An 18021-nucleotide genomic window follows, 5' to 3' on the forward strand; every position below is an offset into this window, starting at 1 on the left:
GTGCATTGGCTCCTGATAGAAACAGCACTGCGTGGGGACAACAAAGACGACAGGAAAAACGGGTGCCAACAGAGGAACAGGATAAGCACTGTCATCTTCACACAGTGACAGAAACATGTACAGCAGTCTGATTATTGTAGCGGCCTTTGACCTTTTGATCCCTCCGTAGATCAATAAATGGATTTATGCCACAGCATTTCATTACATGAAATTGGCCTCTTCATCCTTGAAATGCACGATGTCTAGAAGAAGCTACACACAGCTCCAGATTCAAGATCTATTTTCTGCATCTGGTCCCAGCTGTCATCTATCTATGGGGTCAGAAGCTCCATCCAGCAGGCAAATGCCAGCCTCAGTCCCGGAAGAAAAGACAGCACTTTTAAGTTTAACTAAGGGGACCGGTCTCATACATTAGAGTGTGATCTATAAGTGGCTACAGGGAAGGGAGCATTGGCTAGAGGGTGCCCAGGGGCCAGGGTAACAGTGTTAAAACTTGACAGAGGGAGAGCACAGAGCTTTGATGAGGAGGGGAGCTGAACTGGTTCAGAGCCTGTTGCTATGGTAGCCATGTGGAATAAATCAGCAGCATGAATTCCATTCTCAAATGCCTTCAGCACCCCACCGACTCAGGTACTGTAGACCCAGACAGAATTTGAATGAGTGCGGTGTCCTAGTGCACAGCTTACCATGAGAAAAAAAAAATCATATACCAGTCCTTATCGTCATGGAACATGTAACACGTTGTGATCTATTTCACCATTTTATGGGACATTTAACATTAATTAGGAAACGTGACGCTTGAGCTACTTGAGCGATCACATAAAATATAGCATTGCATAAAGATGAAATGTATATTTTAATTTAAATATCCAGTGTCTACTATTATGGGGGATATACTTGCAGAAATGGAATATGACACCTTAGAATGAGCCGTTTATATCTACACAGAAGCAGGTCCTCGTCTACAGAGATCGCCATGTTGCACTGCCATGTTTCTATAGTAGCTCTGGATGGACAAACCAAATGCTGGCTCTAGATAAGGCCATTTGTGTTTTTGTGTCAGCCACTGTAGTTAGCGGCCTCTGCGCAGCAAGAGTGTTGGTTTTGGAGAGGAAAAGACATCTGCAGATATAAAACTTCCAGGAGTCTGGATCCTATTTATCAGAGGAAAAAGGTAAGCACACATTAGCAGGTGCTAAGCTAACAGCCATCTCTAACATGCCAAATAGCATCAGAGAAACACTGATTTGCAATTCATTCATTTATTCATTTTCCATAACCGCTTGTTAGAGGTCGTGGGTGTGCTGGATTCTATCCCAGCTGACACTGGGTGAGAGGCAGGGTACACCCTGGACAGGTCACCAGACTATCACAGGGTTGACACATAGAGACAGACAACCATTGATTCCCATGGACAATTTGGAGTCACCAGTTAATCTAACCTGCATGTCTTTGGACCGTTGGAGGAAGCCGGAGCAGATGGAGAAAACCCACGCTGACACGTGGAGAACATGCAAACTCCGCACTGAAGGGCTCCAGAAACCCTCTTGCTGTGAGGCGACAATGCTACTGCAGCACTGTGCTGCCTGATTTACAATGTGATGTTTTAATCACTGGGTCCGGTTGTTTTGGAGGGGAAGAGACATCTGCAGATAATTTGGCTCCTGATAAAAATCTCCTGAACAATGAACACTGAAGGAATTATGATCTGGTAAAAATTTCAGATGGTTGCAATTTGCAGTCCTCGTCATCAGATGCCACTAAGGGTGCTTTCACACCTGCCCTGTTTGGTTTGGTTCAATCGCACTCAAGTTCATTTGCCCTCTAAGTGTGGTTTGTTTAGGCAGGTGTGAGCACAACAATCCCACTTGGGTTTGCACCAAAACAACCGCACCAAGACCTTCTTGAAGAGGTGGTCTCAGTCTGATTACAAATGAACTCTGGTGCGGTTCATTTGTAGTGAGAACGTGTTCCGACCACGATCCGAACCAACTGCAGTCACATGACACATTGTTTGGGTTAAACATGAGCATGTTACAGTCCCAGAGGATTATTAATGTGCACCTCCTGCTGTACTGCCTTTATATGCACATTTGGCGCATGCAATGCATCAAAACATTGTTTTCTAGTTGGAGCCGCGCCTTGTTTTCAAACTGTATGCTTTGCCTCTAGTGAACAATGCAAGCAATATAGTACATGATGACCAGCGCTAAAATAAACCCATGTAGTTGTCCCTCCATTGTGACATTAGAAAGTGTCACATTTATCTTGCAAGTGTACTCTTCTTCAATGTTTTGTTTACTTCCTGGATTTTTCCTACATGGAAATTCTGACCAATCAAGAGCAGCTTTCTCGTGCAAGGCATTTGATCTGGTCCGCTTGTAAATGCTGCCATGAGAGCATGAATGCAAATTTGTAACAAAATTAGTCCCTGATTCGGACCAAAGCGAGTGAACTCTAGGTCTGAAAGCACCCTAAATCTTGCTAAATCTTACACACTGCTCCTTTAAGTGACTACTGCACACATCTCTCTCTCTCTCTACCACTGTCTTTATGCTTCATTGGCTGCAGTCTCTTAATGTGTGTGTGTGAGTGTGTGTGTGTGTGCGGATGTGGACTCAGTATATTTCGTCATTATTGATGGCTAAAGCACAGAGGTGACACCAAGGGAAGGATGGTCCATCTTTTTTTAATGGCAGGTATTTATAAGGGGTATAGCAGACACATCATTTTCAATCTACGTCAAACTCTTAGTTGAGGAATATTCAAGGAGAATGATGAGTGACGATATAAGGCCTTGACATAGACCAAGCGTTTGTTTTTACCCCGTCATGAATACGGGGTAATACAGCAAGGTCAAAACTCTAAAGTGACAAAATTAAGAGATAAATAAGGCACGACATGGAAAAAGAGGTGATCCTCCAGACTCTGTTGTTAGCACAGCCCACTACAATGCATTTCCCTGGTACATTAGATTGTTCGATGTCATCTCAGGATGAAGTGAATATTCATGAGGCTGATTCATCAGTTTTGCTAATGGCATACTTGGATGGTCACCCTAACATTTATTTGTCTTTTTTTGTTTTTGCTTCTGAAGGAAATGTAGTGTTCTACATTGTTGTTTCATGGTGGTAATTATGAATCCCATCTGCACCATCGTTACAGATGAACACATGGGGGGAGATGAAGGGGTGATGGAGGGAAAGAGGAGGGAACAGCCAGCAGAGAAGGATGACTTTTTGAATACACAGTTAGTTACCAGATGTGCACACAAAGACCACCCTGAATGTTCGATAAATACAATATACAATACACACAATACTGTTGGTACATTTGATCACAAATGTACATGTAAATGTAGACACTTAGAATAACAATAACATCCAACGATAGGACCACTTTTATCGACTGTAACAGTTTCCACAAGTGCTTAAATAGGAATTATTTCCATTGAAGGCATAATTATAACTGAAACATGCCTCAAATATTCATAATAGTGGCATTGCAACATCTTTGTCAACATCTGTGTTTTTTTTTTCACTGTACAAAAACAACAACACTACATATGTTCCAGTTTATGACATCTAAAAACAACTACAGAACTCAAAGTAGAAAGGAAATAAGTTATCATAGTACAAAAAAAGATTAGAAGGCCATTACCTTTTACATAGTTTTCTCTTATAATAGATACAGTTACAGTTTGTCATAGTGATTTTCTGAATGAGAGGCGGGGCAGAGGTTTTAGTGTAGCAGTCTCTGTGTGCGTTTGGATTGACAGCTGGGTTGGGCTGGGTCAGTCCGCAGGAGCTGAAATATTATGTTCTGTCTCTCCAGATCAGAGGCAACGCCGCCAAATCAGTCGTCCATCTCCTCCAAGGGCCTCGCTCTGCTCCGACACTGCCGTTTGTAGTATTAACCCAGGGTCTGCACCGCATAATCAGTTTACACCACACACACACACAAAAAAGGCAAAAAAGTTGCTTTTTAAAATCAGAGTCAAACTACTGGGTGATAAATGTAGCTACAGCAGCTAGACAGCCTGCTACTGTTGTTTTTTCTGGTACTGCTCTTGTCGAAAGCAAAGTGGAAACCTTTTACATGGTGCAAACACTGAGTGAGTCTGACCTTTAGACTGTGTATGTGTGTGTGTGTGTGCGTGTGTGTGTATGTGCAGTCAGTCTCTGTTCTCCTCAGGTGTCCAAGGTGTGCCTGGGCGCTCGGTGGGAGTTCTCCTCTCCTCTCCCTTTCCCTCGCTTCTCGCCACCTGAAGGAACATACCTCCTTTTGGTCTTTTTGCGTTTTTTATCAGAGCACCACACTCTCTCGCAGTACTCCTCCACTCTCTGGGCATCCCCGTAGCCAATCAGCTGGAGAAACTCCTTGTACCACAGCCTGGAGTGGGGGCCTGGGACTGAGGATGGTAACAGAGCTCTGGGAGTGATGCTGGGGCCTGGTGGGGGGCCAATGGAAGAGTGGCATGGAGGCGCAGCTTTCTCCCCGTTCCCATCATTAGCCCTGTGGATCGCTGACTCCACCCTCTCCCCTCTGAGCACGTGTAGAGTGGTACGTAATAACGTGTGCACGTATCCGTGCTCCACAGTCTGGCACACGTACACACCAGCATCTGAGCTTCTCACTCGTAAAAACAGCAGCCCGTGGGAGGTCATGACAACCCGCTCATCACCTCGAACCTTTATGGAGACAATTACAGGGGAAAAAAATCTAGTCATTAATTCAGCCATTACCTGAGTCTAGAAATTCAGACATTTACAGCAGTACTGCTGCTGCTGCTGCATTTGTTCTTCTCCCTAGACACATTTTAATTAAACAAACCTACAGAGCTAAAAGATAAATTAAGGAATGGTAAGACTTAAATAGTGCACTCAATACACTGACTAATGTACTTAAGGTTCTGTAAGGTACATAGGTGTAGATTTCAGCCAGGATGCAGAAGACATGCCCCTTTCAATATTTTTCTTGCATGCCTCCATAGAAAACTGCAAATATATTGATTTATACTGACTGACATATTGACTGTTTGGGACCAGTTTAACAACAGCAAAACTATATCAAAGGATTTGTGTACAAACTCTCACACAACTCATGTAGTTTAATCCAAGTCTCATTTATCCAGTCGTATGCTCAGTACTTCCCAAACACATGCACACATTTTCCCTTAAAAACCTTAGTACTGAGGATAGATATGTTTTATTTTCAGCTCAGTTTTAAATAATGAGTTTTTAGCAAAAAATGTACAGTATGTGTTTGGGAAGTTCAGAGCATCCAGCTGGACAAATAAGACTTGGATTATATTGCATAAGTTGTGTGTGTATTTGTAGATAGATGTTAAACGGATGTGGCACTATATTTGACAGTGCTGTATGCAGGAAGGCCAAACACCCTCACATCCATTACACTCAGAGTTTGAGCTGCTCTCGTCTGGGTGTCGATTTGGGGTTCAAAGAACGAGTCAGAACATATATAAGAATGACTGTATCAGGGAACACTACTATTTTTACAAGATGTGCTCTCTTTTACTGTTTATATAACTTATTGTCCCTACCTGCCTACTTGCACTATTGTATCATATACATTGTTAAATTGTATGTTTTTAATGGCGTGTTATGTGTCTGTATGCACCTTTGATTTCTGAGAGAAGCCAAAGACAAAATTTCCACTGAGGTGGACAATACAGATATCTATATTATCTTATCTATCTAGTTTTTCTGTTGCTAAATGCGTCCTCAATCAGTCAAGAAATCAGTATGTTTGGTGATTTCCATGGCGGCACATGAGAATACCAAAGTTTTCCTCATGAATTCAAGGTAACAGGCAACGAGTAATTGACATACAAATGGTCATTATGTCGGTGAAGTGTTACTTGAAAGAGATTTACACCATAAATTGATACAGAAAAGGCACAAATTGGTGCATAAAAAATCATCAGAATGCAGGAAGTTAAGTGTTTTATGCCCCAAATTTTTCGTTAAATGTCCTCACACACCCCCCACCTCAGTGTTGAAACAAAATCAATGCTCTTGGTGAGCTATATAACCATCCCAGGTTTTTGTTTGCAGAAGTATACACTGCAATAATGTAAGATATATGAATAATGTAACACTATAAAGTGAAATGTTGTGACTTAAGTCAATGAAGAGGAATGAAATCTGCTTTGTGGCGCTCTACTTATTGATAAAGTGAATATAAATACCCAACAACAGCATCTCTTTTCAAAAACAATGTCCCACTTACTCAGGACAGTCCACAAACTTCACTAAATGTAACTGAGTCACCCTACTCGCACTGAAGTAGCAATTTCAGTCAGCACATCCAGACAGATTTACATTTTGTTCTTGGAAGTGGTACACACTATAGGAGTAAGTGGGAAAATATGATTTAAGATACCTGACCCTTACGCATCACCTCCACTGTGCTACTTTTTTAGTGTACTGTATGTAGCCTGCTTTTCATATCTGTGTTTGTAGTGTAATATATGTTTGTCTCCATTCTCATTTTTTTCACATTTGGATCCATCAGACTCACCTCGTGTTTCTCTCCGCCTCTCTGTAAGAACCAGAGGACTTTGGCTTGCAGTGACCGAGGGACACACTCGAGTAAAGTGCTGTTGCTCTCCACACCGTACACCAATCTCTCCTCCGCTCTGTGCCATTGTTCATCTGCGCACAAACACACAGGCATCATAAAAAGATAGCGAGGCAAGAGAGACTGCAATGAACTGACGTGACCTTTCATCATCTGACAAATGTAGAGTGGATTGTTCTTCCCCCAATCTGTCGCCTCACTGGAAGCACTAACCTCTTACCTCCGACTGCAATGACACGTGAAGAGTTCGTATTTTGTCACATTCAGTCGAGTGCTTTTGAAGAACTGCACCACTTCCCGGCTTGTATACAGTATTTGTTTGACAATTTATTTATTTTTTGATACCAGTAAATACACACAGGCAGGCCCATGCACACACACACACACACACACACACACACACACACACACACACATCACACAGTCATTTTATACACTAACCATCAATTTGCAGCCCATTGCACAGCTGGACGGCGTTGCCATGGCGAACATCCTGCCGCCTGAATCGTCTGCTGATATGGGAGCGAGGGAAGTACAGAGAGAGAGTAATTTTGAACATGATGAAGATGGGTGAAAGGAAAGAGACGGAATCAAAGAGGGAGAAATAGAGAGGAGAGATAAAAAGAGGGGCGATGATCAAGTGCATACTGATGGGCATTACACAGCACCTGGCAGTCAGACTGTGTGATAATGACTTGGCAAAGCAGCCTCAGAGCATTGTGACATCCAGGGCAAGATGCTATGATGGAACAGAACCACTGGTAAAGGTGTGAACACCTGGTATCACACCGACACCTCTGCAGGGGAGAAAGGTGTGTGTGTTGTTACCTTTTGGTGTAGACTCCAGCAGGGTAGTATCTGGAGCAGGTTAATCCATCCCAGGCGCAGTAGGGGTCTCTGGCCAGGCAGCAATCAGCACATTCTGACCCATAGAGGTCACACTGATGCAGTCTGACCTGGGCCACGCCCACCTCTGACCCCACGTACAGCTGTTGCTGTGGAGCCGACAGTATGGATCATTATTAGAAAAGACAGTTTAATTGGAATTCATTTCTTCACCTAATGCCACATGTAGGCAACAGTATATATAAATTATGTTATTACAAAGTAATGAAAAGTGTTGCAATGTTAACATCTTGTGGCTAAACACCAGAATTACATGAATGAGCATCAGTATATGGATTCAGATGTTCCTCTTACCCTTTTAGGTGATATTATGATCTCTTTTATCGGTGCTGGCAACTGCAAACAGGAAATATTTGACTGTTATTCAAAAAGAAAGCTGATCAGTGCTCTTCATCATGCTCTAAGAATAAAGTAACAAGAGCTGACTTTAAGTTCCTTGTCACTAGAGGCCTCCCGTCATGCTTCTATCCCCTCTAAATCAGGCCTTAATTAAAATGGCAGCAGCCCTTGCTCGCAGACTAGTTTTAAAACATAACCGATCTGAGTAGAACTGATATATTCAGATCATTCTGAAGATCTCTCCCAGCAGGCCGGCTGCTCAATCATACGCGAGCCCCTCTGATGATGGAAGGGAGGCAAATCAGCAATCAGTGGTGTCAAACTGCTCCCTCTTAACTGCAGCAATAATGGACTGTGATATGCATGTGGTGAAACGCAGGATTTGCTTGGTTACAAAGTCTACTTTGCTCTCACATTGTGAAGCTAAAAATAGAGTACCTTGAATACTTGCAGTTCTTCCAGCAGCACCTCCTCCATAGTGTCTGTGTCTTTGTTGTAGATGGTGATAACTTTCAACACCACTGAGTCATCTAATAAAAGGAGACATTAATGTTGCTGACACGAGTTTTACAAGCAATGGCATAATTTTTGTCTTCATAATTTCAGGTTTAAAACTGTCTCAAGATATGCAACAACCATTTATTATAACCGTATTAATATATTTTGTAATATCTGACTTTATACCATCACAAGGACATATAGGACTATATCCTGTTTCATTGTGCCAACAGTAACATGCATACAGCATTCTTTATTCTTCACAGTGTGTGTACCAGTGCCGATGTAGAGGACATGGTAGTGTCCATCCTGGGCTTGAACTCTGTCCACAGCAATCTGGGTCAGCTTTCTCCTGCCTGGCTCTGTCTGCAGCAGGACAGGTCTACGGTGCTGAGGGAGGACCGGACGATACATCACAGGATGGGAACGCACAAACCGCAGAACCTCGTCAGGAAACTCCTTCGAGCTGGAGAAGCCACCGCCGTTCACTTTACTGGCACACTGTCAAAGAGATTGTGCGACAGAAAGAGAGGGAGTAAAGGAGGGAGCGGGTACAGAGACAGAGGAGAGCCATTAAATGCATTGGCCCTTAATGCAGTGTAGGGAAAAAAAAGCTGACATGCTTTTGTCTGGCGCAGACTGTCCCTGCATGACCTGCTGAGGTAGCTACAACAGTGCTGACATTCACCACAGCTGTCCTACATGTTCTCAACACTGTCCCTCCCAAAGGACGGCTGTCATGGACACAAACTAATGGAGAGTGCTGTGAATGCATAATGTCGGTGCATCGGGAATGAAAACCTTTAAACATAACTTTATTCAAACTTTCGGACTTACAGATCCAGGTCGAGGGTAGGGGACTCTGTCCTCATAGGGAGTCCAGTGATGCTCAGGTCTCTCTCGGTAGGCAAATGGACCGTTAAAGGCTGCTCTGATATCATCCATGTGATAGACACACACTGCATAGCCCTTGAACACAGCGCTAGAAGAGAAGGTTTTATTAGTGATTTCATGGATGATAAAAATGGGAATGTATAATGAAATGATGATGTCACACTCCACTCACCTTGTTGTGCTAAAGAGGCCAAAGATCTCTGGGTTTTTTCCATCCTTGTTCTTGAGCACAAACACATCCTCTGAAACACAAGTTTAGAAATTAAAAGTTGTGTGTTAACCATACTGGGTTGATATTTTTGTGTTTTAGTGACATGTCTCATCAACTTTGACATGTCGAACATGGCAAACTTTAAAGGGTGCTGCAAGAGTCAGTCCAATAACGTGAAAATGAGTTAGCATTTTAGCGCTCCTAATTCACTCATCTTGAAGTCACTGGGTTTTTTGAATGAGTTTTTATTTACACGCCTGAGATAAGGTCTGTGGTCAACACAAGTTTAAGAGATTTGTGTGACTTGTGAAGCTTTTATGTGTCTTAAAAAGGGCGGTTTGCTAACAAGTGGCTAACTTAGACTACAGAACGTCATCATGCCAAACATGGCATTACAGCCTCAATGTGGAGGCAATGTTGAAGTCATGTGATCGTGGTGAAGATTATCTTGCTGAACAAAACACGTCAGTATCATAAACCTTTGTTTGCCACAGAGCTTATTTCCAGCAGTTACCCAAAACCAATGGAAAAATCCATTGAGTTTTGTTGAGGGAACCAGGGCTATGTTTACTTCCTGGTTGCCATCATCCACCATTCTATACCTGCTAAGCACCAGCATGTTAGCACTATCACTGTGAGCATGTTAGCATGCTAACAATAGCATTTAGCTCAAAGCACTGCTGGGCTAAGTACAGCTTCACACAGCATGGTTGAGACAGTTTGATTAAACCACAGCCTTTTGGGAACTTTGTGAATAAAGGTCTTGAGATTACTTCTCAAAGGTTTAGAAAGAGGTTAAAATCTTTCTTATCCTGCAGTAGACAGAATATGTTTTTCATTCAGATTCATAGAAGAGTTTCTTGGATCTTGAAAATACCATCAGAACAGTAGTAAGCCGTGTTAAATGAGTTTCTGGGTTTTTCAAAGATCACCGCTTCTTTAGTTTTCCATCAGTTGAATGCTTAGCTCTGTGACTCAAATGTAATGCTAATGCATGAGAAGCACTCACTGGGGCTTTAGCCACACTGCACTTGACTGAGCATCTTATGGAAACAATCCCAAGTGTTGAAATGTGTTGCTTTACTATGCTGGGCCTACAAAATACTGGTTACCACTACTGCAGAATGTAGGAAGCATTTTTACCTAGACAACAGTTGTATGTGGGGTCCTTGTGGGTAGTAAATGGGCTGGAAAATGGGTTCCATATTGGCCCCATGACATTTGCCCACATGGGTGTGTTTATGAAAGTGGGCCCCAGTTAAGATGCCCATTCTGAACCCATACCCACTTTGAACCCAGGTAGCCCCAGCATGGCCCATGTGGGCAGTTGGCATGGGCCAATATGGAACAGGTGGACAATCCAATACAGGGCCCATTTTTCAGCCCATTATCCACCCACATGGGCCCCTCATACAAATGTTGGCTGGGTGATACCATATTGACTCTCCAGCTCTTGGGTTATATAGATAAAGGTGTGTGCATTACTCTAAAGCATAAAGACCTTAAAGTTTAATAGTAAATAAACAAGATGGTGTGTCCTTGTATCCCCACCGAGCTCATCGAAGTGTGTATCAATGCCATTGGGTCCAGCCACAGAGCAGATGAGGCGAGTTTTCAGGAAGGAGCTCCATCTATTCACCAGCATTCTCTGCCCTCCTTGGTCATTCTGAGGGATGAAGGCAGATATAGAATGTGAGTGCGGTACTTTGCCTTCGGCTGGAGAACGGCCAGGAATCTATCGACGGCATTTGCATTCTCACCGCACAGACTCGCCCCACGCGAGTGTACACAGCCTTGTTCACTCCCTCGGCATCCATCTCTCGCTCAGTGAAGAAGAAGTAAACTTTATCATCGTCCCTGTCATCGTTGTCGGGAATAACTGCTGACCCGACAAATTTAGGTTCTGCAGGAAGAGGAATTTGTCACAAAAGACTTGAGATGAAACATAAAAACAATAAGGTGGTGGAGGTATGTGCAAACAGTATGCCTGTTAGAGGCTATTCATTTTAACTCGTTTATAGGGGCAAGAGACAAGTTTTTCTGCTTTCATTACGAAGACAATTAATGGCTATAGAATTATGACACCATCGTTGTCAAGACTGGTTCTCTACATGCCTCACTTAACAAGGATGGTGTCATAATTCTATAGCCATTAATTGTGGCACCATCGTTGTTAAGATTGGTTCTCTACATGCCTCACTTTCACTATGTGATTTCATCTGCTACCAGGTATAATCTCCCAGGAAAATGAAGGCTCAATTTACGGCACAAATGGGCATGAACCACTGCACCAAAACAGGAAGAGGATAGTGCTTGTATTATCCTCGGTAGCTCTTGGTAGCCATCCCCAGTTACCAGTGAGTATCATTTATGTTTTTTGCAGTTACTATCTCCACTAGTGGAAATGGCGGAAAGATGAACAGCCGAAGGACTGTGTAAACTCTACCAGGCAAAAGAAAAAGAACAGCAAGTGATCCAGTTGTCTTGGCAATAGTAGCATCAAATATATTATCACTTGGGAACACTAGGGAGGAAAAAGCTGATTTTTTTGTATTTTTTATGGTAGGAATCTTTTCAAAATAATTCTATATTTGTCAAGCCAGGTCTTAAAAACATCCATGCATATGAATAGTCTGTTTAATTATTTAAAAATTAAGTTACAAAACACAAGCTCATGTATCCTCAAACAAAAGCAGTCCTGATAAGAACAGTTATGTTGCCATCATGTGGAAGGCACACAGTATCTACAGTACATCTTGGCCAGTGTCACATTTTCTTTATCATTTAATAACCAACTTATTTAATTTGATTATCAATCATAAAACTACCAGCTTCAGGAAGGAACACATGAACAAAACATTTACACTATGAATAATTGCATCTCACTATCTGAACTGTCACACTGTATTAATATATTTTTGAAAAAGAGCTTGTGATGTGTTACCACACATATTATATCTGATTATCTGATTGCACTCTGTTGCATTTCAAGGGAGATCATGTACACCAACCATTGAGTTGCTGCCTGTCATCTCTCTCAGTGCGTGTGTAGGTCTGGTTGTTAAGTCGACAGAACGCACCATCGTTCTCCCAGTAGTCTGTGTACAGGCCAATGTACAGCTCTCCTCCTAACACACACATTAACACAGACAAAATCTCAATTAACAATATATTATTAAATGTGAAGTCCCCTTTATGACCACAAGATGGCAGCATTGGCTGGTTAGAGGTCAAGAAAGTGAGCACATCTCTACAATGTGGACCTGCACAGTACAAATACAAGCATGCATTGTAGTCTAACAGCTGTGCTCAGCGAATGGTGAGGTGATGAGTGATAGAATGAGCAGTGTCTTACTGGAGAGCGTAGATGTGCAGGGACTGTTGGGGTCATATGGACAGCGTCCTCTGCCACTCATGATGCTGTCCTCGTCAAGAGCAAACAGCCTGTCCTAAGAACAACACAAAGTATACACATGTATATTAATTCCCACACAAAAATCCATGAATATAAATGCTGCAGCCACACACTGAAAAGCAATACCCTTGCAGAGGCTTTAACGATATCTAGACAAACTCCAGCAGGAGGTGGTATGTTGGGAGAAGTGAATTAGAGAGGAGGGATCAGAAAGTGATGGATGAGTCTGAGGAAGAAAGATAGATGAGACAAGGAGTGATGGATGACCAGACGAAGGATTTCTGTCTGGATGTGTATAACCAACAATGTTCTGCTCTTATATCTGGTGAGTTCACTACTTCTGCTCTTCTGATCTTATTGCCCTGCACAGCAGGTGGCAGAAACACACACAAACACACACACATAGACCTGAGCTCCCTATAGAACCACAGCTCATATCTTGCGGGCCACCACAGTGTTTATGACTGTCACCAGCAGATCAGAGGGGATGTCATACACTGATTTATGAGTAGCTGCGGAACCCAACTGTGCTGGGACCACCGCCCGACATGTGACTGTAACAGAAGTCCATTTCTGGGTTAAAGTCATCCATCATAATATTGAAATGGAAAATAGAAAAATAGGCCGATACAATCAAACTCTATATGCAGGACTCTGAAATGTGTGTGGTTTTTTAAATGTCTGGACCAGTGTTGCATTAATACTTGATTTGATACTCACTGACTGGCTTGATAAATGGCAATGACATTTTATATCTCAGTTTATAGTTATGTAAATATTATTCAGCTCAGGTTTAATGGTCATCATAGACTAGATGTAATTGCATACACTAGGTATGAAATTTATGTGAGGAAACCTCGTAGAGAGATTAAGTTGCTTATACGGACCCAGTGTTGCTCACTCTATGAGCATTCCAATGATATGAGTGATGGTTAAGAGTGGTTCCTGTTTGGATGGTGTGGCTGGCCTGGTCGACCTACTGGACCAGTGCTGGAATGCAGGGTGGAAACCTTCTCCCCTCCTCGCTCTCTAAATACACCCCAAGCACACACACACACACACACACACACACACACACACACACACACACTGAAGACTGCTCCATGTTTGACATCTGGGAGATATGTGTCATACTGTAGACAAACATGCTCCCACAGATGGATGCAGGCAATTTTGCATGGACACCAGTACGCAGGCAAAACCCTCCCGTGCAGCTCACACACACACATTTGAACTGACCCTGACTGAGACAGAGCATTAGTCTTCCCTAACCTTGAAGCAGGCTCATTCAGACAGCAGCATGTGGTCTGCTCTCCCTGTTTACCTGGACAGTAGTGGTGTCTTTTTTCAATATAGATGAGAACTGTGTGCAAACCAATTCTCTCCCTCTGAGAAAAACAAAAACACTCTACCATCTCTTATCCACTGTCTTTTCCAATTTAACCTCACATCACTTCTTGTTGCTCGGAGGATAAACTGAACTACTATAGCTTGAGTTCAGTAAACACTTCTAAGAGCTTCTGGTTAAAACATCAAGGCAGTGCGAAGAAGGTTTTGGCTACTTCTTCTAAAGAGGGAAGAGGGGCACAAAAGGAAATTTGCCTTACTGTCAAGTAAAGAAATTAGCAGCATTTTTATTGGATTAATCATCTGTTTCATCTGTGAAAAAAGCAGCCAAATTAGAAACTTCCACCATGAATTAAGAGACCCACCAACCGTTGCAGATCTCGGCAGATATTACTGTCTGTCAAAGTTTTGAAGCTAACCTAAGGAACCCACTGCTTCCAACCACATCATGCTAGCTTGTCTCTTAAGGCAGTAAATACCGCTCCATGATTAGGCTACATTTTGGCAAGGGTAAACCTGGAATGGCCATTTTACAGGGTTCCCTTGATCTTTCACATCAAGATGTCTGACTGAAAATGGGTTTGATGGGTACCCATGAGTCTCCCCTTTACAGACATGCCCATTTTATGCTAACCCCATGCAGTTTTTTGGCAAAAACCATAATCTTTTTTGCCTGCAGTACAGATATTCCTGCATGCTGGGGTCCCCAAAGAGTCTTGGAATTGCATAAATTGGGTTTTACTGGAAAGCTGAGATTCACTGACCAAGATTTTATTCTTGTGTGATGATGTTAGCCCCCATAGGAGCCATTTCATTGTAGTGAGACCATTTCTTTTTAACGGACATCACTGTATAAAATGACCTATTGTGACCTGTAGGATTATCACAGCCTCATGAAATGTTACAACTACAAGCTCCAGACCTTGAGCATTTTATAGGTATATGGACAATACGGGGGTTTCAGAGCAGTTTCCAGAACAAAAGTGCTCCACATCCATTTGCTGAAAATGCAGTTCTTACAAAAGGTTTTTTAAATCAAATCACCATGGAATTTTCTATGGTGTTTCTCAAGGTCTTGGTGTGTAAATGTGGTATTTTGGAAATATTTTCGACCTTTTATTTGTCAATCCTAAAGTAGTTAAAAAAAAGGGTTAAATTATAGCACCAAATCCTTATAACAACCTAACCCAAAAATTGCTGCAACAACTTATACGACATAACTGAGCATGGGAATGGCCATCATATACTTCCATCATAATGTTCCAAGTCCCTATGGGCTATAACCAAAACAGGTTTTCTCCATATTCATTGCTAAAAAAAAAACTGCGAGATACATAGTGCTGACCTGCATCTCTAATTAATATTCAGGTGCTTTCAGATGATGCATACCACTTCTATGTGGCACATACTGTTGACTTGCCAAGATTCCCTTCATAGAAAAAGACAAAATTGGATCTTTGGTGGGTCTCAGGGCGTTAACAGGCAAGTGGTGTCAGAGAGCTGTTTGACTATGAAAAGATCCCTGGCAGGAGAAACCCTTTGAATACCACTTGAATACCTTGTTGTGAACATTTTTTTGACTCACCTGCCCTGTGTGTCCCACTCCGACCAAGGCACAGATGGGATTGAAGGCTCCAGTCCCACAGACCAGCAGATGGGTCTGGTTGTACTGTTGCAAGACCTTGATGTAGTTAGCACACTCCGACTGTTGGAAGAGATGCAGAGATGAGGCAATGAGTAGGGGGGAGGGTGGTTGGGTGAGGGGTCATGAGGGCAGATTGAGGCCAAGCAAGAGAAAATGGTGTACTGGAAAAATGCCAGGCCTTTTACGGCATCATCAATAACATCCATACTTCAGGTTGGACAAAGGTTAATGAGCACAGTGAGATATGTAAATCAATTCATACATGCTGACGGTGTCTGTCTCTAAGATGGATCAATGTACTTACATGACAAATTAATTACACTGTGTATATATAAATGCCATAAAATGCACATTATAAACTGGGCATTTGTGCTTTTCACCTGATAATCAATCTCAGGCAAACAACCACCGGCCAAATGTGAACATATGCAGTCACGTAGAAGGTGTCCTTACCTTTTCCCTCCCCTTCATCAAACACTCCTCGATCTGAGATTCTGTGCTGGCCCACTGGATCTGAGAGAAAACACAATTACACTCATATTTACAATAGAGTTGTTTCACCAAAAAAATAAATAAAAAAAGAAATTAGTTTGGTTTCCATCCAAATTTAGCGCCATTTTTAACCAAATTTTTAGAAAATATGTAAAAGAAAATATTAATTCATGGGTCTTGTATCCACTCCTATATTGGGAGTTGGTTCACTGAGATAAGCAGTAGGTGGTGCTAGTTCTCAAGTCAAGATCCACTGCCGAAGAGGAGCGCAACGAGATGATGAAAATAAAAGCAGCGCCAGTAAAACTTCAAACAAACCTCACATTTTTGGTGGATGGAAAAATTTTGGTGGATGGAAACATACCCATTGTGAGGTATTTCGTACATACACAGTTAGGTGTAGAGTTGAAAATGTGACCACAACAACTTCTATCTTTTATCCAATGATGAACGCACACTACGTTCGGCTAACCTATTGCCCAATGGATGGGTGAGTTCAACCTGTCTCACCACTTAACAGGCGGGGAGAGATGAAAACAAGCATACCTCTCTGTGGTGTGTGTTGACCCGATCCAGGCTAAGGGAGAACAAAGTATTCTTGGCCCCAACATAAAGCCTCTCGTGGCCCTCGTCCAGCAGCATGGTCTGGGGCTGAAGAGACGCTCCATGTCCTTGGAACACCCAGGTCCTGTTCAGCTGCCAAAGTTCTGCATACAACAACACGCACACACAAAGAGATTAAGACTGGAAACTGATAGAAACAATGATAGAAAGAAGTCTGCAGTTTAGGTGGGGAGATCTAGCTAGCTAGCAAGATAGCTATAGGCAGAAAATAGTTTTCATTTCACTTCAAACATGAATCCTCATCTTGCTTCTTGTCTATACTAAACAGCATGATCAAATTTGACCAAACCTCATCCTCAAGGGATTTCTAACTGATCCAGTAACCTGCGTCTGAGTCCCCTCTGCTCCCATGGCCAAGGGCACATTGCAACATGTGTGTCTCATTTATCGCTTCCCCAAGAGAATGTCAAAGAGCAACAGCAGGGTTATCTTTCCATCTCATCTCTCCATCTCATGTGGCACCTATGCCTTCATTCACTCAATTCAGCCACGCTTTTAAGTGTCATTGCTCGGTCATAGAGGAACTACAAAGCATCTTGCTTTTAATCATCAGTAAAAGTTGTCATGGCATCAAAGAGTGCACGCAGCCCACAGCCGACCTCCCGGGCACCAGTACAGAGTAATAAATTGCTTTAAGAACTTCTGAGAAGCATTCTTAGAGGACATTTTGGCAACCATAAGGGCATTTTGCAGAAGCAGAGATGGAAGAATGAGTCCTGGGAAAGATGTTGTGATTAATGGGAGGGACATTTGATGTTCTACGGTCTCTTTTACCAGGAGGAAGCAGTTTTATCAGACAGGAAACGGAACCTCTTTATCAGCCATTAAGCTGGAGATCAGCTGCCACTCCCCGTCAGTCTCACTTTAGGTGATTTGAAATCCTACTTTAAAAAGGAAGCAGCGGACCATGGCAGATATGTCATTAAATATAAACACACGCTCATCAGAATAATCACAGACCGAGTAGACACAGATAGTTTGCCTGCACACATGCAACACACCCAGTCGTATCTACCTGATTGAACCTGACAGATTGCTCCTCTATAC

The 18021-nt window shown here is 42.5% G+C and overlaps 1 protein-coding gene across 2 annotated transcripts in view; it reads right to left on the reverse strand.

Moving 5' to 3' along the window:
- Positions 1 to 2683: 2683 nt before the first annotated feature.
- sema3e (sema domain, immunoglobulin domain (Ig), short basic domain, secreted, (semaphorin) 3E) overlaps positions 2684 to 18021 on the reverse strand; it is a 100356-nt gene continuing 85018 nt past the window's right edge. Inside the window, exons 2-17 of one of the 2 annotated variants that reach the window (XM_049573879.1) lie at positions 16897 to 17057; positions 16312 to 16371; positions 15799 to 15918; positions 12807 to 12900; positions 12463 to 12579; positions 11212 to 11354; positions 11003 to 11117; positions 9413 to 9482; positions 9184 to 9328; positions 8622 to 8847; positions 8287 to 8378; positions 7804 to 7845; positions 7432 to 7598; positions 7045 to 7112; positions 6544 to 6677; positions 2684 to 4691 (exon numbers count right to left, since the gene is read on the reverse strand). In XM_049573879.1, the coding sequence (XP_049429836.1) occupies positions 4191 to 4691; positions 6544 to 6677; positions 7045 to 7112; positions 7432 to 7598; positions 7804 to 7845; positions 8287 to 8378; positions 8622 to 8847; positions 9184 to 9328; positions 9413 to 9482; positions 11003 to 11117; positions 11212 to 11354; positions 12463 to 12579; positions 12807 to 12900; positions 15799 to 15918; positions 16312 to 16371; positions 16897 to 17057 (2255 nt within the window). In that variant the 3' untranslated portion in view covers positions 2684 to 4190. Of the gene's footprint in view, positions 4692 to 6543; positions 6678 to 7044; positions 7116 to 7431; positions 7599 to 7803; positions 7846 to 8286; positions 8379 to 8621; positions 8848 to 9183; positions 9329 to 9412; positions 9483 to 11002; positions 11118 to 11211; positions 11355 to 12462; positions 12580 to 12806; positions 12901 to 15798; positions 15919 to 16311; positions 16372 to 16896; positions 17058 to 18021 lie in introns of both variants that reach the window. The other variant, XM_049573878.1, reaches the window with a different exon arrangement.

This window comes from Epinephelus fuscoguttatus, linkage group LG4 (genome assembly GCF_011397635.1).
Source record: "Epinephelus fuscoguttatus linkage group LG4, E.fuscoguttatus.final_Chr_v1".
Classification (NCBI taxonomy): Eukaryota; Metazoa; Chordata; class Actinopteri; order Perciformes; family Serranidae; genus Epinephelus; species Epinephelus fuscoguttatus.